The sequence below is a fragment of the Physella acuta genome, unplaced genomic scaffold (genome assembly GCF_028476545.2).
Source record: "Physella acuta isolate Inbredline_101_S28 unplaced genomic scaffold, ASM2847654v3 ptg000845l, whole genome shotgun sequence".
NCBI classification, from domain to species: Eukaryota; Metazoa; Mollusca; class Gastropoda; family Physidae; genus Physella; species Physella acuta.
The window spans coordinates 74,872-99,556 of record NW_026732362.1 but is presented as its reverse complement, the minus strand read 5'-3'; the positions used below and the strand labels follow the sequence as shown (position 1 = coordinate 99,556).

The 24,685-nt window shown below is 35.9% G+C and overlaps 1 protein-coding gene across 1 annotated transcript; it reads left to right on the top strand.

Annotated features, from left to right (window-relative positions):
* The first annotated feature begins 970 nt into the window (after positions 1–970).
* On the top strand, positions 971–19,946 carry LOC131952031 (arylsulfatase I-like). The gene is made up of 15 exons (XM_059314497.1): positions 971–1,135; positions 1,375–1,574; positions 7,289–7,400; positions 8,790–8,841; positions 9,530–9,633; positions 10,464–10,570; positions 10,934–10,998; positions 11,667–11,768; positions 12,937–13,000; positions 14,536–14,633; positions 16,123–16,259; positions 16,802–16,863; positions 17,332–17,455; positions 18,162–18,352; positions 18,983–19,946. Exons 2-15 carry the CDS (start codon positions 1,478–1,480, stop codon positions 19,153–19,155), a joined length of 1,488 nt encoding a protein of 495 aa, XP_059170480.1. The 5' UTR covers positions 971–1,135; positions 1,375–1,477; the 3' UTR covers positions 19,156–19,946.
* The last annotated feature ends 4,739 nt before the right edge of the window (positions 19,947–24,685 follow it).

The following is a 24,685-nucleotide window of genomic DNA, read 5'->3' as shown; positions in this document are numbered from 1 at the left end:
AAAGATTGTGTGGGTCAGTGAATATTTTAACTGATCAGTAGAAATGGAATGCAATAGTGGAGATTTTGTGGATACGTAAAGCTGTTGTGGGAAGGTAAATATGTTGTGGGGGGGGGGGGTTGTAGATTGTTAGAGTTGTGTGGATTGTTTAAAATATGTTATGGGCGACAACAATGTTAGGAACATGTCAAGATTTAGTGGCAAAGTAAAAATTTTTTTGGGGCCAGTGTTATCCAATTAGATGTTAAAAATAATTAAAAATTGGTTTCATAATGTAAGTAAAACACAATATTGAATTTCAAAACAATATTTGTTTTTATTATTCTGGGTTATTGAATTCGGCACGCACAGTGATGTTTTATTATTGGGAGAGTGTAAACGTCAGAGAGACTAACGCTTAATCGTTCACTTCTATCTTCTTTAAAAAATCTTTATCCTAACTAAAGATGTAACACGTAACCTATATAACATACGGCTACAGGACATTACCCCTGCCCCCGGACATTCCCCCCCCCCCGGACATACCGGACCCCCCGTATGTACCCCCCAGAGCAATTACCCCCCCCCCCCCTCTTGTCAATTACCACCCTGGGTAATTACCCCTTCCCCTTCCACAAAGATATAATCCTGTTATATATATATGTGTGTGTGTGTGCGTGTGTGTGTGTGTACCACAGCTGATACAATTGCCGTCGTTTGTCGAACGCCATTAGAAAACGAAATGAATATTCTAGCTCGCATTATAAAAATCATCTGTAAACCCATATGGTACATGATGCTGAGTAGGTGAGGGGGGGAGGGCGCTCTGTATGTGCGTGCCGTTGTTCAGATGTTGAAAAAAAGTACACCTGTCAGTCTGAGTGACACGCGGACAACGTTTATTCTAGCCAATAGCTGCAGTCGTTTTTTAACACTAAATCTACTATGAGAGTGCTGAATTCTGTGTCTCGGTATGATGTTAATTCATGTGAGGTAGTGTCGATCGAAGGAGATTAGTCAATTCATTTGTGTATTAATGTAAACTGTGCAGTTCAGGATGCGTAACAATGATTGTTACATTTATTGGCATGGCCTGTTCTTTAGTAGCCGGGTTGTAGTTCTATTCGATTAGCAAGCAGTTTCTGATTAATAAACAGTAAGATATTGTCAGTATTCTTATTTCATCAACATTGATGTCAGTGTGTAGATACTTCTCAGTATATATATATATATATATGTATATATATATATATTATATATATATATATATATATATATATATACATATATATATATATATATATATATATATATATATATATATATATATATATATATATATATATATATATATATATATATAAATACTTGCAACATGCTATTTTATTTTTACAGTACAATAAAGTTTCCGCATAACTGAAGTTTTACCGTACATGGACAATATATTTGAACAAGACGTTAATGAATGTTGTTGAGAAGGTGAACCCTTTGTTAAACCATGCTGCAGCAACTGTTAATTTTGACCTTCGGATTGTGTGCGTGCCTGGCCAAAACTCCTTTACCTCACGTGGTTTTCATAGTGGCAGATGACTTTGGTGAGTTGTGCGAAGTTTTATTTATTTGTTTTTAATATTTTGATTTACGGTATTTAAATTATTGTGATTTAATTAGCAGCTTTAGGTTGTAGTTTGTTTTTAATGACATTCAACATTGTAATTAAAACGATTTTCGTTTTTTTTAATACACTGCACATTATTTACCTGCTGTGTTATATGTGATATTACCCATATTTTTATTAATAAAAGTCAACTGTATATTACTATATCTTATATAAGCCATTTTGTGCGATACAATTACAAAAGAAAATTATGGATGTTAGACTCTACACATTCGAAGAACATTTTATATTTATATAATCATAAATTTAATAGAATTACTTTCTCGTATACAGAGTATAGAGGAAGTATTGTTATCGTGCACAAAAATCACATTGTATTTTAACAGTTTTCACCGTTTTACACCTGAGTAATTCATCACATACGGAATATAAGGGACTTATTTTAATCGGGCGAAAATTCTAAATTCAGGTGCATCAAAATGTCGGCATTTTAAGCGCTATAGAGTCGGAAAAACTGGGTTTAGCAATTTTGTCCGTAGGCCTGTGTTTGTATGTATGTGTGTATGTGTGTATTTATGCCTGTGATTACAGTAACTTAGGTGTCGTTACAGCTAGGTTGATGAAATTTCATATATAAGTATTCTATCAAATTTGTAGTTCGGTTTCAACTTTTCAGAGATTTCCTATATAGTATGAGCTATTCTGCTTTCAAATATGCAAATGCCTGTAACTTGAGTACTGTTTCGGATAGATAAAGAAAATTTCACATATAAGTAAAAAATATATTTCTCTGCCTTCTTTCAAATTTGGGGAATTTTCCGTATACCGGAAGTAGTACTTTACGCTATTTCCGATTTCCCAAAAACCCGCTTATGAATTTATAAAGTATTAATATTCCACAATATTATTTGCAGTTCACTTGGTTCGTATTTCTTTTTTTTTTGTACGGGATTGTGTTCTTTTTGTAAAAATTGTTTTATAAAGTAATTAAGAATGGATTAAAAATATATAATGCTTATTGTTTATGTGTCGATGTCCCAAGTTGCCATCCGCCATAGAGTCATAAAAGAAAACTCTATTCTTTTTTTTTTTTTTTTTTTTGAAAATGTAGATTATTTTGTTTTATTTCTCACATAGACAGTAGATATCAAATGAGTATTAGAAATATTGAGATTACTCCTGCTAGGTCAAGGATTACCCCCCCCCCCCCCCGCCATACCAGACCAACTTGAGGATTTCGTATCACTTGATGCAGGCGTGGCCAAATCCATCTGGCTCCACACTGATTGCTTTGACGCAGTGGCGTAGCCATGATCTTCTCATGGGGGTGGGGGTCAAATTTTTTCCCGCATTATAAATGTATATATCAGAGGCGTAGCGTCCCTCCACGGCCCCCGAGGACAAGCTTTTGATTTGCACCCCCCCCCCCCTCAAACTTTTCATTTGCACCCCCCCTCAAACTTTTCATTTGCCCCCCCCCCCCCCCTCCTCAAACTTTTGATTTGCACCCTCCCCTCTCTCAAACTTTCGATTTTGCACCCCCCGCTCAACCTTTATGTATCTACCGAGGGTTCTATGGAGGGGGGTAATGACCCCCCCTAACCCCTCTGCCTACGCCACTGCTTTGACCACACCGCTCTCCGCCACCATGGCATAAATTTTGCTGTGTACACTTCATAAAACTGCTGTCAGATCCAGGAATAAGTCAATAGAGTTAGTAAAAGCACTGCATGGGTCATCTAAAAATTGAATCTTTCCTGATGCACCTAAAGTGTCCTAAAGACTTGCCCCAGGTTGCGATGACAAATGGGTCATTGACCGCCACACAAATCACCTTCTTGACACCTTTGACTAGTAGAGCACTGACTGACTTGAGGATGTCTGGGCACATGGTCCTTAATTGGCCTGTTTGAAATGCTGCTCCTCTGAATCAAACGGTTAGCAAAAGCTTTACGCAATATTGTTAGTGACCGAGGAGAAATACCACAAAATGATAGCATTGCCTTTTATTGCCCTTTTAGAGTTAAACATAAGAAAATTAACTTTTTTTTTTCAACCGTCAAGCATTTTTAATGACCGTATAGTTTTATTGTAAATAATCGCTAAAAATCTTCATCACCACTATCTTCATCATCTTCTTCTTCGTCATCATCCACATTATCTTTGAAAGCAGTTGCCCCAAAAACATCTTCAGGATTCTCTCCCTTCTCAATATGTCGATATAAAGTTCTTCTCTGCCTTTCCTTTAAGTGCTGAACTTCAAATTTGAATTGCTCTTCTTGGGCTTTCTTTTCTTCCTCACTCTGCCCCACCTGTATTATACTATCTTGTTTGGTATTATATTTAGCACAAACTTTAACTTGGGTTGCACAAGGCTGACACACTGTGTAATAAGCTCTCTTCACAGTTTTCTTGTGATATCTGACACATGTAGCAGGCTGGGATAATGGTTTGTATTTTTTGTACTTTATTTTCCATTGAATTATATCCTTACAGCGAAGACAAATGCCTTCAAAATTCAAGTTGTTAATGAGTTTTGTTTTGTCAGATTTATCATGCATATCATTTTTGTAGGCTCTGTTATTCTGATATTTCTGTTTTCGTGTGCGAGAAACATTGCCACGTTGTGTGCTCATTTTTTTTCGTTCGATTGTCCTGTTCTTTCCTTTAGATTAGAATTGTGACAACACCATGTTGATTAGAAAATTAACAATTGGCGTTTAGCCTAACCTCGTATTGTTCAGTGAGCATATAATGACGAATTTTATTTTTTTTAAATATACTGTAGTTTTGTAATACATTATTTATTTCTTAGGTTTTTAAACAAAATAAAAACATCGAAATGTTTTTTAAATGTTACTAAACAACAGTTTCGTATATCTTTCAGAATTAGCAAGTAATAGTGACAAATTATACTAACATATTATGTAATTGATTTGATTTAGTGTTGGAACAATATCTCATACACTTATGCTTTGTCTTGATAGCTGGTTACTTTCCTTTTATTATATTTTTTATGGTGATGTCCCTTGGCTAGCTGTTGTATTTGCATGGAGTAAGTAAAGTAAAGTTTAAAGTTCCCTTTCAAACCTTTCAATAATTCTATTATGTTTTCAAAAAAACTGTGTTTTCTTTTCAATGTATTTAAATTTGTAATTTAAAAAAGCATTTCAATCTTGATCGACTTTATATATTTTAGCTCCGCAATATTGTAAAATAGAAGTGTAAGCATAATAATTTAAGTTAAAAATAATTTCTCCATTTTTTTTTAAATTTTAAATACGTGCCTTCCATTTCATTAAGCTGACCCCCTAGAAGTCTGTAAATATTTTCTTGTCACGTGATCAGTAGCCGGACACGCCAATTATCTGCTCGTAAATAGGGTCTATAGTGGGTCCTATGTTTGTAAACATCCGTGATTAAAAATCACCGAACCGATTTGCGTCGCTAATTCTTAATCGTGTTACCTCCGCTTGTATTTGAATACGACGACATGGCGATTAAAATTACATTTTAATTACTTCTTCTTCGCAGTGGCGTAGCTACCGAAAAGCTAGCATAAGCAAGGCATAGGGCCCAAGGCAAATAGCGGCCCTTTTTCGAAATTCTGAGGGGGGGGGGGGGAGGTGCAATTCGAAAGTCTGAGGAGGGGGGGTGCAAGTCGAAAGTTTGTCCCCGGTCGCCGGGAAGGGTCGCTACGCCTCTGAGGAGCCCACTAACACTTTTTGCATTGTGGCCCAAAAATCCTAGCTACGCCACTGCTTCTTCGTTCCTAATTTTAGTGTTGGAAGGGATTATAGCGACATGGCGATTGAAATTACATTTTAATTACTTCTTATTTTTTCTTTATTTTAGTGTTGGAAGGGATTTCCCTCAAACACAATTACGTGTCAAATTGTTATGCGAATTCTAGGTCGTTGACTCCGATTTCAGCCTGCTTTTCATTATAGATTTGCTTTAGCAGCCTTTGCCCAACCAAGAACAAACTACAAGGCAGCAGTTGTTTGATTTTGGAGTTTTCTCAGCTAGAAGAGTTGTTATCCATAGCAACCGAGCCTCATCTACCCGGGTTTTTAAAACTTATTTTAAATAAAATTAGATCGAACGTTACACATATTTACATTGCCATTCACATGCACGTATCTGTATAGTTAATACTAAATCGCTGGTCCAGTACTAAGGTTACAGTCAGACAGGTTATTTTACTAGTAAAGTAGAAATAAAAGAATCCTCTTTAAACCTAACGATCCATTGGGCAGATGTAGCAATGGTAGTCTAGAGGGCCGGCGTGGCCTAAGCGGTAGAGCTCTAGACTGATAGCCCGAAAGTCGAGTTGGAATCCGAGTTCATGTAAGTAGAAAGTCCCCGAGTCCACCCAGCTCTGATGGGTACCTAACTCATGTTAGGGAGAGTAAAAGCGGCTGTGTATAGTGCTGACCACACCTTCTTTTCCTATGTCGATGGCAAGAAATATACGAACTCCACTTCATTTGCCAAAGGTAATCTTTCTAGGTTGAAAATGTATATCGATATTTTCAGCTAAACTAAATACATATATTAATAACATGAGTGTTGGGAAATTTACTTGTAAATTGGCTAGTCATCACCCTGTTATGCATCGCGTTGTATAGTGAAAAAGTATTTAGTTTGGCTTGAAGTTGGCGATTGTGCTTTTAACATTTGGGTTATCGAACCAGGGCTTAAAGTACTCCAATAAGTGTGTCAATGAAAACTACGATCACACGTGCAGACAAACCTAAATTCGGTTCACACTAATCAATTTATTTTTAGTAACATAGGCCTACATATGGTGAGTAAAACAACAGTAAAATGAGGTTTAGTTTAGTATTCTTAGAGCATTTAAGGCTAGAAACCAAAGGGTAATATTTTTGGTACATAGAGATGTCAGGAGATATAGTGTTCATGTTTTGTTTTTAACACTTTAAAACATGTTCCCTTTATAGCTAATAGTGCACATGACCGTTGAGCTAATTTTTACTCCGTTAAAATTGGAGCATTGATTGGTTGGTAATTACAAATGGCCGGACACAAAAGTGCGGACATTCTTTTAAAGACCTTCATTTTTTAAACCGTCAATTCATCAAGTGCAAAAACTAGAGTCCTTTTAGTTTCCCTAAAAATATTGTTTGCAAAAGGAAAACAAATGACGTTTTTAACTAATAAAAAAGGAAACAAGAGTAAGACTCCTCATAAATGAAACTAACTAATGCTGATAACAATTATAGATGTGACGTAAACTAAAAACTAAAAACCCTAGATGTGTTGTCTTTTTTAAGGTCAACATTCAGATCAAACTAACTAATGAGGATAAAAATTAAATTTGATGTTACGTAAATTAATAACTACAAACCTTATAAGCGTGTCTTCTTTAAAGTTCAACATTGCGTAATAGATCAGAACAAGGGTGTATGTTACAACACAAAAATTAAATACGTTTGAACGGTTTATCCATTATACAAAAATATGAAATTGACAGTAATCGGAGGTTCACAAATGGCTTTAATTTTTTTTATGCAACTACAATAACTGTATCGCTTACTATATTTGTTAAACATTCTTTAACATTAATTTAAAAATGACAATGTAGATTTTGAACCAAATACAACAAGAAAAGTGTTTAAATAATTTTCATCTAAAATGACGATTACAAATGACTGTTTGTGTATGCAGGCTACAATGACATCGGGTACAACAACCCAGAGATAATCAGCCCTAATCTTGACCAACTGGCTAACACTGGCATCAAGCTGAACCAGAGCTACGTCCAGCCTCTATGTACCCCGTGAGTACTCGTCACCTGCTCAACGCTGCTCATACACTTCACGTTCATTCCTACACCATCAAATATGTGTTGTCTGGTGAAGAACCCCCCCCCCCCCCACAGCCACACAATTTATGACCAACATACAGCGTCCAATATGTGCTATCTTGTGAAGAAACCCACACAACCCACACAATTTATGATCACACCCACACCATCCAATATGTGATGTATGGTGAAGAAACCCACACAACCCACACAATTTATGATCACACCCACACCATCCAAAATGTGATTATGGTGAAGAAACCCACACACCCCACCCTTTTTATAACCACACACACATGTGTTAGCTGGTGAAGTACGAACCCACACACTAAAAATTTATGACCAACATACACCATCCAATATGTGCTATCTTGTGAAGTACTAACCCACACACCGCACAATTTATAACCATACCTACAACATAGAGTATGTGCTGTCTACCCCACACACCCCACACACCCAAATTTATGACCACACCAACAACATCCAATTAGTGCTGTCTGGTGAAGTACTAACCCACACACCACACAATGTATAACCATACCTACAACATAGAGTATGTGCTTTCTGATGGAAAAAAACCCCACACATCCCACATTTCACAACAACATCCACACTATGCAATATGTAGTGTCTGGTGCAGTGCTACCTCACACCCCACACAATGTATGACCAAACCCACACATTCAGAAGAAAACCACACACACCCCATATATCACGACAACGTCGACAATATACAATATGTCATGTCTGATGCAGTACACTATACCTCAACCTCATACACTTTTACCACACCTACAACATTCAATGTACCATCTAGTGCAGTCGTAGACCTACCCCACACAACCTCACACATTTTACAACCAAATATAGTTCAATAAAGATGCCTAGTTTAGTTCACTTCAGCCCCACACCCCGACACATTACTCCACCACGCCTACTATACGTACTAGGTGCCCTGTTGTTGTTTTTGTACAACTTTCGCTTTCAAAGTGAAGTCTAAAGTCACTCAATATCAAATCCGTGTACTATTGTGTTAGTTTGAAAAATGAAAGTTTTCCAGGTTTCCATTCATCTGAGTAGCCCCCGGTGAATTGTATGAAGCATGTAGATAAACATACTTACACACACACACACACACACACTCACAAACACACACACACATACACACACATAACACATAGGTCTATTGTTTACAATGTATATGTCTGTAATTAATTCCAAAATAAAATAAATCCTAATATGAAAACGATGTTTGGGATGCATCACTTAAAGTAAGTAAATAGAAACCATAACCAATTACGTATTTATTAAAACAATCTACTCCATTAAGAATCACGTGATAATTGTTGTTTTTCAAAGGTCAAGGACCGCATTCATGACAGGGATTTACCCATTCAGGCTAGGGCTGCAAGTAAGTAAACACGTTTTGATTGGTCGCTGTATAAAACAACTGTGCTGATTGGTCCCTATTTATAGATTAACAGTGGTTGTAATAGGGCTGGTAAGTAGGTCACCATATAGTTATATGGCTATTGCAGATTTTAATGAGCCGTAGAACTGGTTGGTGACCTACTTACCAGCCCTATTATTTTCATGTTAAACTACGTATAATATCCCGGTAGAGAACATATAAAAATGTTATAAAGCTGAGTTGTTTTTTTTCCAGTAATCTCTTCGAGAGGGGGTTCAAGGGGGGAAATTAACGAAATAGAAAACAATATAATTTTTACAGAAAACATCTACTTAACTAGTACCAGACCCCACCCCGAAATTGTTAAAGTCGCCCCCCCCCCCCCCCAAGTTTCAAGTGCCCTACCCCCTACCCCCACTACCGAAGAAAAATATCTGAAAGAAACACTGCTGGCTAGCTGGGAAGAGCAACACTTCAAGAAGACTCCAAAATCAAACACGTGATGACAAAGTATACGGAACCTAAAAATCCAGAAAGAAAAGCAGGCTAGGTCTACGTCCCATATTTCGAATGTTGACGTATATACTAAAGTGTGTTAGAGTGAATCTACCTCAATATTACCCAATTAAAAATGAAAAAAAAAACGAAGAAGAAAAAGAAAATTTTAGAACCTTTTAAATCTCTCCAGCACTTGGTTATTGGCAGTAAACAGAGCGTATGTGTACCACAGAACAAGACGTTCTTACCAGAGGTTCTCAAAGCTGAGGGATACACTACTCACATCGTTGGGAAGTAAGTTTCCTCCTTAAGTAGACAACTGGTTAAGTTCCCTTTTCGAACCTGAGCGTCCATGACGCCAGTGAAGTAGAGTTCACCAGTTTCTATGACCTCGGCATGTGAAGGGATAATGTTGTCAGTATTATGCCCAGCTAACTTTACTATCCCTAACGTGGCATGAGGGACGTTCTATTGACTTGAACACGGATTCATTTTCGAGATTTTCGGATTAGCAATCTCGCGCTTTACCATAAGGCCAACAGTTCCCACAAATAGACAGGTAACTACGCTCAAAATCAACACACATTGATCCATTCTAAACTCCTTAATTGTATGTATATACAGTTGTTAATTTGAACATAGGATCGTAATTATTGTATTGTCTTATGCTTAACAACCTATTCCGCCACCCGGTCGAACTATACATTTTGCGCCCTCACTTTTATATAGTTTTTAAGGCTGTCGAAATGCGCCTTCTCAACCCCATTTCAAAAGTTTGGGGGCGCTTCTCGACGGTCACTGTCCATTAACAATTGTTTTTTTTTGTTGGAGTCACACAATGTATGTAAAAAAAATGACAGATAAATAAGTCATAAGCCAAGTAGGTGTTTATATTCTGAACTTCGAATGTGCAGGATACAGTAACGCAGCTTAGAATAAAATTTAATTGTGTTGTATCCAGTTTAGCGCCCATAAAGGGTCGGCGCCCTTGGTACCCTCCCTCCACCTGCCCTCCCCCTAGCTACGCCTCTGCTTAATGTACCTCGTATTGAACTTCAGCCTTTTATTGACATCTACTTTAAAGCTCGTTTTATTGATGAATGTGTCTTGACTGTATCCAATAGGTGGCATCTAGGTTACTGTAACCTCGAGTGCACGCCTACCTACCGTGGGTTCGATACCTTCTACGGTTTCTACTCAGGCGGAGAAGACCACTACCAGAAAACGTTCGGTACGGTGGTTTGTATTTGCTTAGTGACAACGAAAACACAGGGTCATCTAGAATCTAGATGATAATGTGTTAATACACTCTCTGACACGATGAGGTATAAGCACACTTTGGGACGATCAAAAATGTATCCATATATTTATAAAGAAAACAACAATGTAACACAGCTTTTATTTATATATATATATATATATATATATATATATATATATATATAGAGAGAGAGAGAGAGAGAGAGAGAGAGAGAGAGAGAGAGAGAGGAGAGAGAGAGAGAGAGAGAGAAAGAGAGAGAGGAAGAGAGATAGTTGGAGAGTTGGAGAAAGAGATATGAAAAAACAACTAACTACAATGACAATGTTTAACCAGGTAATGGCTTTGACTTCCGCTTCAATACGTCAGTTGACAGGGAAGCAACAGGTGGCTACTCAGCGGTGAGTGCTTGTGCTATAAATAGCCCAGGCGACTATTGCTGTATTAACCGGACATGCTGCTTGCAGGGTTATAAATATCCTAATGGACTAGTATAGAATAAACTACCCATACTCAGTACGGCTTATGGTGGTATTGATGTCCTAAGTGTTAGTTAAGTATTAAAAGGGCATACATTATACAAATTATTGTGTTATATATATTCTAAGTGACAGCTCTAGTAATAGAGGACCATATAATTATTATATAGCTTTGAATGATCTCCCTCTCTCCCTCTCGTTATATACATATATATATATATATATATATATATATATATATATATATATATATATATATATATATATATATATATATATATATATATATATATAGGCCTATATATGTATGTATATATTATATATCCAATGTGACGATTATATGACATATACATTTTACAGTGCTATAAATTAACATACTAAGTTACAATTATACAATTAAAGGCCCACACAATATACATCGTATATATATATATATATATATATATATATATATATATATATATATATATATATATATATATATGTATATGTATATATTTATATATACCCTAAATGGTAGTAATTGTATTAACTGCCCATACAATATACCTCCCGACGTGTGTTACTCTGATGGGATTATGTCCTGACAGGAACAGTTCGCCAGTAGAGCTGTTGACATCATTGAAAGCCATGATCCAGATACCCCCCTCTACCTATACCTGCCGTTTCAGAGCGTGCATATGCCACTCCAGGTAACACGTGCGTTCTCTCTTGATTAAAGCTTAATTAGATGCATAAAATGTTATGTTAATTTATGGGAATTTAGCTCTAATACCTGTACAGTATATATAGAATGTTATGTTTTGCCATATAGCCTAACCAATTTGGAGAAAATTTAAAAAAAAATGTCCTTGCTTAAGAAGGGAGAGAATAACTTTGCATTTAAAAGTCCGTGATGATAAGGGGAGGTAAAAATTGTAAGGTCGAAATTTCGAATGAATACAATAGCTCAAATAAGTTGTGTTGGAGGAGAATTAAACAATGACTCCCAAGTGAAGAATAAAAATGAATAAAACAGGAACTTAAACAAGAGTTAAACTTTTTAAAAAATAAATCAATACTTACAAACACTTACAGAAAGTTGACCAGTTGAGAAATGTTATTTTAAGTATTGTGTATTGTGTGTGTATTTGCAGTTCTGTGTTTATCTTATATAATTCATTTTGATTCTTTCATAAACTGTAATGTATGCTAATTATACACAGTATTTGATGCTATTTTCATATAAAATATATATATATATAATATGTTTATTTGATAAATACTACTAGCGTGGCCTAGCGGTAGAGCGCTAGACTTTTAGCCCGAAAGTCTCAAATTCGAATCTGGGTTCAACTCATTAGAACGTACCTGAGTCGATCCAGGGAAAGTAAATGCGGCTGACCATAATGCTTCCCACACTATCCGTACGTATGCCGAGGTTACATGAACAGGTGAACTCTACTTCACTTGCCCCATGGGTCGTCACGTTCCGGAAAGGGAAATGCACGTATACTGTAATGATATTTTACACAGTAGTGTTTTTTAACGTGAAGTGTGCATAGTGTAATATGTGTTGATACTGAAAACTACTGGCCTATTTGATGCTGATTTTTACTTTTTAATATTAATTTGCTAATGTGTTCTGTAGTTTGTCTGTGTAACCCCACTATATTTCAGTTCTGTATTGGTTTTATATTCTGAATTATTCGTTGATCGTCCATTACCTTATATCTTTTATTTGTGTATTGGTTTTAATATACTGCAATATTCGTTAATAGTGCATTACCTAATGTCTTTTAATTTTGTATTGGTTTTAATATACTGTAATATTCGTTGATAGTCCATTACCTTATGTCTTTTAATTGTGTGTACGATCAGGTACCTGAACGATACTTGAACCTATACCCTAACGTCACAAACCAGAGTAGAAAAGAGTTATCAGGTAAGACATGAAGGTCATTGTTCTTCTGTTGTTCTGTTGTTGTTGTTTTTACTAAAATGTGAGTATGTATCTCAACAAGAGTATTTTATATATTTAAAAAGGTAATACATTATTGATATATAATACGTAGCGATGATGTTAACTAGTCTACGTTTGAGAGCTATGAAGTTAAATTAAGAAATTACAAGTTGTATATATTTGGACATGGTTAATTGGCCTGTATTTTTACTTTCTCGTTTACGAAATACAGAGGAAGTATTGTAATCGTACAACAATCGAGATCGAGATTTTCAGATATCGCGACGTTTTATACATATGTATGTCAGAAAAACACAGTTTGAAATTCTGTCCTTAAGTCTGTGTGTGTCTGTGTGGATGTATAGATGTGTGGATGTTTGTCTGTGAACACAATAACTTGAGACCCGTAACAACTAGGTTAATGAAATTTTATATATAAGTATTATGTTAAAATTTTCAGCGATTTCCAGTAACCGGAAGTGGAACGTACTCTATTTTTTGTTTTCCAAAAGCCCATAATTTGAGTACTGTTTCAGTTGGATAAACGAAATTTCACGTTTCTTTTAATATTCCCACGTTTTCTTTAACTTGCTTTCGCGTCCGGTTCTCCAATCAAATCTTGCGATCGATATTTCGGGCACTTCCCAGTTAGCTAGCGCGCTGAAATTTTCAGGGAAGCTTTGTTTCCGATGACCATAGAATATTCAATTGTTATTATTACTAAATTGATCCATGGAAACATTTTATTGCGCATTTTAGACCGCTATATAATTGTAGTAAAAACGTGGGGAAAAGGGGACAAAACCCAGTAACTGTAACTTGATGAAAACAAGGTTCGGTACTCTCCCTCTTTTTGCTTACTGAGTATTGTTCACGCGGTGGTAACAACTGTTGGCCATTATGGGGGAGACGATATGATCGAGTGGTTGGGTACACGATTGCTATCCCACTCGACACGAGTTCAAATCTATGTGTTCTAGCCAGTAACGTATTCACACAACGTGTTTTTTACGAGTTGTCTTCGTTTACCCAAAAAAAGTGAAAAGATAAAATCGATAGCAAGATTTTAATGCAAACAAACAGACAAAGACTAAAAAGTAGAAAATAATAATCATTAAAAAAGTTTTAAAAAAAAAACACGTTTTCTGATTGAACTAAAAAGTAGAAAATAAAAGCTATAGATCACAATAATGCAAGCGATCACTCTACTATAAGCAATCAAAAACGTGGGGTGCCGTGATTTTCTTACAGTTTCTAATACTGTTGACTCTCTACAAGCTCCCTAATAAAAGTCAATAGTATTATCTAATCAATAGTAATATAACTTTTACTTCGGCGCCCCACGTTTTTCATCGCTTATAGTAGAGTGATCGCTTGCATTATTGTGATCTATAGCTTTTATTTTCTACTTTTTAGTTCAATCAGAAAACGTGGGTTTTTAAAAACTTTTTAAATGATTATTATCTATATTATCTTTGAATGCCTATGTTGTAATATGTTGCTGCTCTCTATCTCAGCTATGGTGAGTGCTTTAGATGAAGCCGTAGGACGAGTTGTCGCCGCTCTCAAGACTAACGGACTGTATAACGACACCCTCATCATCTTTACATCGGATGTAAGTCGTCATCGCTCCTAATAAGGCTTAGACCATCACATGATTTCTAGATTGAACCAAACTACACTTTATATTAAGGTTAATCAAGTTTATCGTCTTTGCTAAAATTTCCAACTCAGAGTTTAAAATGACGTATTGTTACAACTGTTACGCTGAATTTCGTTTGAGATGTACTCATGCGAAACGGTCAACTACGTCAATTTTAGTTTTAAAAGTAAAGATTCATTTTTAGACCTATTGATCTAATGGGCAACTGAAATCGAGCTCACATCTTTCTTGACTTCGGCATATGAAGGTATAATGTGGTAAGAATTGTGTCTTTACCACCCCTAAAGTGAGTACTATCAAAGCTAGATGGACTCGGAGACATTCCACTGAAAAACCCGGATTCAAGCTTGAGATTTTCGGGTTAGCAGTCTAGCGCGCTACCTCTATGCCACGACGTCCCACACGCCATTTGTATAGGTATAATTAATTATCTGTATAATTAATACGTGTTTAACGAGTGCATAAAAACGAAAGTTAACAATTTCACAATGGCATTCGATTATATGATGACACGTGTCACAGATGTGTAGTGTGTACGTCACAGTTGCTTTTATTTCACAAAATAACTCGAACGCAGCAAATTACGCGGTCAGTATGCCACATTTACCTCTAAACCACTAACAGCGTCAAATAGTCAGATATGAAACTAAAACTGTTGAGCTGAAAAAAATATTCTCACTTTTTATGAATCAATATTATGTATGTTCGAATGCAGAGAGAAAAGATGTTTAACCATCAACGCTAAATGGGGAAGGTGTGGTCGAATAGTAGCGCATCCGAGTTATAACACGAACGTATTGAGATCGCATCCCTGGCTGGAGTCGTAGCATTTGCGTCGCTGAGTCTACCCAGCTCTGATGGGTACCTGACTTTTGTTAGGAAAATTACAGGCGGTTGGGCATAGAGCGGATCACACTATCACTTCATATGCCAAGGTATCAGAAACAAAAGTACTCTACTTCATCTGCCCCATGTGCCGTCATGTTCGAAAGGGAGCTTTACTTTATTTACATTAGTGATGCAATTCATTTCGCAAGCCCCCACTTTGTGCTGATTTTTTTTTCCGGTAAAAATTTTAATACGTAAGCCTATGAACATTTTAACGACATCATGGCATACTTACCTCATATTTTTATTTATATTTTACACAAGGAAAACAGAAAATAACCACAGTGTTTTGTATTTTTACATTTATTAGTAATCGAAAATACAGAATTCAGTAATAATGTTCAATCTTTAGACAAGACATAAATATCACACAATCACGTTTTTTTTATAACATGATATGTTTAAATAACACTGAATCCCGCGACTTTTTCCTATCGGGGCGAATAATATAGCTGTTAGTCGCTAAAGTATAATAAACACATTAAGTAACGCCACAGTTAAGCGTTGAGCCACTGAGTCATTAAAATCACGACCTAAAACACCGTGTCACCAGAATGGCGGCTGGACTCCTTATGGGGGCAACAACTACCCGCTGCGGGGTGGTAAGATGTCAGTATTCGAGGGCGGCACCAGAGTTCCTGCTTTCCTACATGGGCCGATGTTGGAAAAGTCTGAATCCACGTATAATGGGTGAGTTATCTACCTTTACCACCAGACTTCATATCTAGTTGTTTTCCAACCCTTTCTAAAAGCTATTTTAACAAAACTCTGAAGGGTTAATGCTGATTAAATATTAACATTATATTACATTACGTAAATCACAATGCATCTTACTTGGTTGTAATCATCAGAGTAATGATTAGAACAATCATAATTAGGATGTCTTCAAGGTAAAGTACCCTTTTCGAACCTGACGGTCCATGGGGCAAGTGCAGTAGAGTTCACATGTTTCTGTGACCTCGGCGTATGAAGGGATAGTGTGGTCAGCACTATGCCGAGCCTACTTACATTTCCGTAGCGTGAGTTAGATATACATCAGACCTTGGTGGACTCAGGGACACTCTACTGACTATTAGATTCGAACTCAAGACTCTCATGTTAGCAATCTAGCGATCTTTGTAGTTTTTTTTTAATGATGCAATTCATTAGCATTTTTATTGATCATTTCTAAAAACCTATATGTTCCCATGTATGTTCTTTTCTACCATAAATATAAGCTTGTAATTTGTCAGCATATTTCATGCTGTGGACTGGTTCGCTACAATTTTAGGAGCAGCTGGAATTAATTACACAGGTAAGATAATTTTTTTAAAGAGTTTAAATATGATTTAGTTATTTATATGCTGGCGATTATTAAATTTAGAGAAGTTTAATAATGTACCTTACAACTGTATGTGAGAAGACGGGAGAAAGTAGAGTGAAGTGAGAATTTCGTAAAAAAGATGGAGTTTGATAGGGTATACGCTGAACTAACCGGCTAAAAGTATAACAAGAAATGACATATCATGGAGTTTACTAGAATCAAGAAAAAAATTAAAAATACATTAAAAAAATTGAAATAGTTGTAAAGAGATAGACAGAATAGTACTGAATATAAATGGAGTGACGAATGTTCCACTTGCAAAAATTAGGACGAAAAACATTTAGATGTTAAAATTGCTGAATTGCAATCTTTAAACTATAACATGCAAAGCTTATCATGTTTAAATTTACATGGACAGTGTGATTAAATGAACATTATGTAAAATACTTGACCAATCAGATCCAGACCAAGATGGTACCAGCCAATGGGATTCCTTGAATTTTCGCGGTGCTCCACTGAGATCCGAGTTTGTTTACAATCTCGACTATCACATTCTTCCTCTTCAAGGCCAGTCAGCCATCAGGTATAATACATGCCCATACAACAGCTAATTTATATGGATCTCATCTGATGAGAAAAAGCTTAGAAATGCCAGAAAAAAAAAAACATTTGCAGTAACACGTCATTACGTTCATTATCTAACAATCTGAGATAAAAAAAAAACAACAACACAAAAATAAATACATAAAGAATAAAAAACTGACTGGCGTACGGCTGAAAAACAAAGAATTGCATTAGTTATAAACCCAATCACTTCAAATAAAAGCGCACGGTAAAAAAAATAAAGATAACGTAATATACTACACCTTAATAAGTACAATAATAGCCACAGCTAGTGGCGTAGCCAGGATCGTCTCAAGGGGGGGGGGGGGTCCAATTTTTACCCGGGGACAAACTTTCGATTTGCATCCCCCCTCAAACTTTCGATTTGAACCCACCCCCCCCCCCACTTAAACTTTCGATTTGCACCCCCCTCATACTTTATATATACCGAGGGGTCTATTGGGGGGGCGGGGGTTAGGGGGGTTATGATCCCCCAACACCCCCCCCCCCCCCTGCCTACGCCACTGGCCACAGCAACAAAACAGGTTGCTGTTCTCTGCTTATTAATGCCTACCTCACCGTTAACATTTTTAAGATATAAAAATACCACCGTAACACATATCATGTATGCATTTTAAAACAAAATATTAACTGTGGGTTTAATCCTCTACTGTAAAACCCCGCAGGGTGGGGGACTTCAAGCTGATCCTGGGGTACCCCGGACTGTACCAAAGCTGGTACCAGCCAGACGACAAAGACCAGGGCCTGTACATCTCTCTAGACATGCTGGAGAAGCTGAATGTGGAGTCACTACCAGGGGAAGTAATCCAACAGGTTCTCATCGGCGCTAATGACAAGTTACTGTTTAATTTAAAAGGTAAGTTAACATTAAATACTTTTCGAATTGCTAATGATGTTTAGAATGTGTTTGTTTCTTTCTAAATTAAGTCAAGATACTAAATCGTCAATGAAAATATGATATTATTAAGAAAAAAAAAAACTACCAGAGTTAATTATACAGATGCATGAATATATGAATATATCTATTAAGCTTTCCGGCATTTTAGACAAAACCATCTTCTTCTTCATTATTAATTTTATTGTTGGAAGGTATCCCCTCCAACACAATTAATAATTAGCCTGCGTGTCAACTGGTTATGCGCCATTGAGGCCATTGACTTCGATTTCAGCCTGTTTTTTCTTTTTGAATTTGCTTCTATAGCCTTTGTCTATCCAAGAACAAACTACAAGGCAGCAGTTGTTTAATTTTGGAGTTGTCTCTCCTAGATGAGTAGTTGTCCCCAGCTAACGATCCTCATTTGCCCGAGAGTTCGAACTCGAGACTTTTCGGTTTAGCAACCATGAGCTTTACCGACTCGAACACGTCGATCCCACTAGACAAGATCGAAATCCAGACATTTGTTGTCAAATGTCTGGGTCGACTAACTTGCCACGTAATTTAATCATTTTTAAGAATGAACCATTCGTGTGATTGTACACATTTCAGATGACCCCAACGAACACAACAACATCTACGACCAACACCCAGACATCGTTAGCCAGCTGACCGACAGACTAGAGGCATACAAGAGAGGATACGTCGACCCCAACTTCCCACCCAGTGACCCCCGGGCTGACCCCAGCAACTATGGTGGTGTGTGGTCTCCAGGCTGGTGCTAGTTTTATGTCACAGTGGTTGTGCTATTTTAGGCTCGATCATATGTTTAACTAACATGAGTTTAAATCTGTCATGCTTTCCATTGCACATGTGCACAAAAAAAATTACAATTGATATTCACGTTGCATTTGTTATTCATATTTAAAAAAAAAAAGAATTTGTGTTCATTGCAAACCCTTTTTTTAGGTTTAAAAGCAATACTAGTCTACATTTTGTAAATATTCAAAGTGTTTATTTCATTTATATATACTCAGATAATTGATTCTGTGATAAAAACATTTAATACACTACCATGGCTCTCTAATATTAAGTATGTGTAATATGTGTTACGCAGTCTAACACCATAGCAGTTGTCCTTTCCTGTAGACTATTTTAATAGGGTATTGTAAAACTTAAGGTCTCAATGTGAAGGAAACAAAAGCTTAACAACATACAATGGAGTATCAATATAAATAGCCAATGCATGATAGTTTAAGATATGTGTATACACGAAACGACGAAGAGTAATTCAAATGGTTGACTTAAGTGGAGTGCAGCAACATGTCTTTAATAGATTCTAATCATGAAGTAATCACACATACAGGTGTAGAAACATCACAACACCACTAAACTTTTAACGCGCAAAAGCTGTCAATTTCATGTATACGAACCCATATACAAACTAATTCAACACATATTGTTAAGCAGAACATTTTTGAATCAAATATGAAGCATTTTAAATTTCAAGATATTATCTAGCATGCAGGTCATTATTCCATGCATTTTCTCAATAAATATTCGATCTTGTAATTGACATACTTGTTTGTGCATTATTATGCAGATAGATTCTAATTTATAATTATTCCAACAAAAATTGTAAATACATCTAACAGTTTATTCGTATATATATATATATATATATATATATATATATATATATATATATATATATATATATATATATATATATATATATATATATATATATATATATATAGGTATGTAATAACTCAACATCGTCTACTCTGCGCATGTCCAATACTTTTGTGTACCAAACTTTCTTCATGTTTGTTCTGCTTCTACATTTTCACTAGCAACATAAAAACATTTCGACGCATCAAACCAATTTTTTTTTTAAAAGAAAGTAAACGGAATGTTCCAGACTGTTCCAGAACTCGTCCTGCCATTGCTTCGCTATCAAGAAATCGAATCGGTCTCGGAGCGATCACCACTCAACCCAACCGTTTAGTGTGCAAATGGCCCGCATTTATTCTAATGCCCTCTACGACGTTCGCTCTTTGGGCAAGCTGGAGGGCTCTGAGCTCAATGCCAGCCAACCAATCAGTAGGCTTAGGACACCATTTTGGCACCGTCTGTTTACAACAGGGGTCTCCAAACTTTTCAGTCCGAGGGCCGCATTAACTATCAAATTTCAGTTCGCGGGCCAGTTTCTTCCAGGCATGTCTTTGATTTTTCTGGGCAAGTTTCTCAGCCATCATCAACAAACATATGTTCTGTGGACAAAGAGATCTCTGCGGGCCGGATGAAAGGACCTCGCGGGCCGCATCCGGCCCGCGGGCCTTAGTTTGGAGACCCCTGTTTTCCAAGATCGGAGGAAGGGCAACAAAGAGTAAAAAAGGCAGGCTGGAAATATTAATGTCTCACGTTCTCTTTTACTGGTTTCTTTCATGTCTGTATATTGAAGTAGCCACTCCTTAAACACGAGGCATTTATTCCAGATTGTAAATGGCATGCTATGAATTCGTTCTAGAACTCTTACTACATACAAGACATTCATTCCTGATTCTTAAAGGCATACCTGGTATTTGTTCCAGAACATGTAGTACACATGCAATATATTTGTTCCAGAACTTGTTTTACATGCAAGACATATGTTCTTCTTCTTCTCAAACAGGGCCTACGCTACCTATAAGGCGAAGGTCCTAGGTCCTTTGACCACAGGTGCTTTGACCATAGGGGGTTTGACCATAGGAGCTTTGACAATAGGGGTTTTGTCCACAGCGGGACTTTGACCACAGTTGGGCTTTGACCATAGGAGGTTTGACCATAGAGGCTTTGTCCACAGCGAGGTTTTGACCACAGATGGGCTTTGACTATAAGGGGTATGACCACAGCGGGGCTTTGACCACAACGGGACTTTGACTACAGATAATACATGTACTACCATAATATATATATATATATATATATATATATATATATATATATATATATATATATATATATATATATATATATATATATATATATATATATATATATATTAAATAGAAATTATAAATTGTTATTTGATTTAAATTTGTGATACAATTAATAAGATTCTATACATGTTTTCTGAGAGTCCGTTAATAGAAATTAATATGTACTAAAATAAAAGCCAAGAACGATATTTTAGTCTCCACATAAATGCTGGTGCTAGTCCTCATAGATTCATTTTAAATATAAATGAAACACAAATAATGCGAGTATCCAAGTTTCGCAAATAAATAATGTAGATGTACTTGAAAATACATTTTAAAAAACATGCCGACAAAGAAATAATTGTAAGGTTTAAATGACTTGTATTTATACATGTCGAATTAACATATTATTATATCCTGTCGCAATTTAAAATATAATTACACAACTTTTAAAATTAATCCTTACAATTTACGGACAAAGCGCTTGTTATCAAACGCCAGCATTGGACAAACTACCTGTGGTCAAAGACCCTATATGAACTAAAAGTCCTGTAATCAAAGACCCTACGTAGACAAAACACCTGTGATCATAAACCCTATATGGACTAACACTTGTGGTTAAAGGCAGACTGGGCGCTTGTGATCTATCATCCGTTGACAAACGACATGTGATCAAAAACTATCTCCTGAGAAAACACCTGTGGTCAAACCCCCTGTGGTTAAATCCCCTCTGTGGTCAAAGCTCCTATGGTCCAAGCTACGTTATGGTCAAAGCCCCGCTGTGGTCAAAACCTCTATGGTCAAAGCCCCTATGGTCAAGACCCTCTGTGGTCAAACCCTCTCTGTGGTCAAAGCTCCTATGGTCAAAGCTACGTTATGGTCAAACCCCCTATGGTCAAAGCCCCTATGGTCAAAGGTCCTATGGTCAAAGACCCTCTGTGGTCAAACCACCTATTGTCAAACCCCCTATGGTCAAAAGTCCTATGGTCAAAGGTCCGTGCATTAAGGCGAACTATGTAGTCGCCTAGGGCGCCATTCCTAAGGGGGCGCAAAAAGGTTTAATCGCTATTATCAAAAAGTACCTAATAATTAATAACTTTTATAAAGGAGTAGCGATCTATTTCGGCACCCAGGACGAACTATCGATTTTGCATCCCCATCCCAAAATTAGGTCTATATAGGCCTATGACTATTCGCGATGGTGAAAATGCAACCCTACCTCCCTAATTAGGAAAGGTCTGGGCGTTTTTTTACCAGTCACATTGCGTTTTTAATTTGGTGTCACATAATTGATGTAGAAAACTATTAAATATTTTCGTTATTTAAATTTCGAACATTTCAAACGGTTATCTAATTTTAATAGGGCGTGTAAGTCTCGTTTTCTTTGACTCTGAATTAGAAATCTGTCCTGGTGTATAGAGTTTTATAATGACGGGGTGTTCAGAGTATTGTCACTTGTTTGGCAAGTAATGATGCATCTTTTAGATTTGAAGGCTGCTGCTGATATGGTTTCGTAGGTACAAAGTATCGAAGTGTTAAAGTGTCATAATTTTTATTTGGCTGTTTTGTAGTTGAGGTCTAATGGAATTTGATTGGTAATAGAGAAATGAGAATGTAGGTGATGAAGTATCGTAGTTCTGGAATTCGGGAGTTTGGGAGTATTGATTCTTGTTGTATTAAGGTATCGAATTATATTGACTGTTAAAGAGTAGTAGTAAGTCTAATGAAATCGTTGTTGGTTGGGAGTACCGTTTGTATAGCTTGGTGAAGTAAACGAGTTGGTGTCGTAGTTCTGGAGTATCGGGTCTCGTTATGTTTAGGTATCGAAGTGTGATATGTGTTGTGAATGAAGTAGAGTATATCGATTAGTCTAGTTTATCGTAAGTTAGATTACTTCAATTCAGTGCGTAACACACTACAAAGAAAGGTAGGAGTTCTATAGTTGAAAAATCTTTAGGTTTTTAGGAATCTATATTATAACTCTTAAAGTATTAATATATAACATTAAAAATAGGATGAAATATATAACTAACCGTAAACTTTGTTTTATCAAATAATTTTTTTATTATTTAATCAATCAATACTTCTAGCAATGTTTAAAACAATTACCAGTATTTGATTTTTTGAAAAACGTCCCTTTATTTAAGTTTTTTTTTTTTTTTTTTTTTTTTTTTTTTTTTTGTTTTTTTTTTTTTTGTTTTGTTTTACAAGTAATTAGCTTTACTAGACAATTTTTTTTTCTTTTTTTTTGGCCTCAGACATGTAATTTACAGCGTCTGTTGTGTGTTCGCTTTAGTATTACAGTTTTCATCATCGGCTTGTGAGGACTGATACAGATTTACAATAGTAATATTTCTTTCTTACTTGTAGCCTGCTTTCATTCATTTAAGATGGTTTACTTATACATAGATCTAATACAAAACGTCTAAATATACAGAAAAAATAAAAATTAAAAATCAACCTGAAACTGAAAATGCAAATGTGTACTTAAATGAGGATTCAAGGGATTTTTTTTTTCTCGGCGTGGTGGGCTGAGGGGACGAGGGGGGAGAGGGGGAATTTTTTTTTTTTTTTATAGTAGAGCTGAAATGAATTTGGGATTACAGAAAATTAAAATGATACAAATTTTAAGCAATCGGAAAAGCTATGTTATTACAATGAGACACGTAAAAGCAAACACTCTTCCCTTTCAAACATCTATATCTGTCCATGGGCGGCTACAATGTGAACTTTTGACTCCTCAGCTAAGGACAAAGCACAGTAAACTAAGCAGTCAAGAGAAACCTAGTTTGCACACCTTATTTTAGTCTAGTTCTTATGCCATTTTATTTTCTCCATTTGATTATTATATATGCAATTAATGTTCATGTCTTTGATGCTGTGTAAAATCTATCAAATAAATAATTATTACTGATTTAAATGTTAAAAACAATTGAATTAATAAAAAAATTAAAAAAAAAAGAAAAAAAACTAATTAAGGACTGTCCCTTTACTTAAGGGATCAAAAATTTAATGGTATTTGTAATTCTGAACACACAAAAAAAACTTATGTCATCTAAATTAAATAGAAGTATGCTACAATAAAGCTACCAGTTTTAGACTTTAAAACAAAACTTACAGTTAAGTATTCAATAGATAAAATATATTTTTTTTTTACAAGTTTACTTATCAAATATAAAAGATTTGTTATAATTATTACGTAATGAAATTTAGAGCGCTTTATTGTGTTTGTGAAGCATGTCTTAGTTACACTTGGTTAATTTAGCTATTCTTGTGAAAGCTATTTCCCTTGAATACAATTTTGTAATTTGTATTTTCAAATGGGAGATAATTCGTTGCTTAACTTTACATT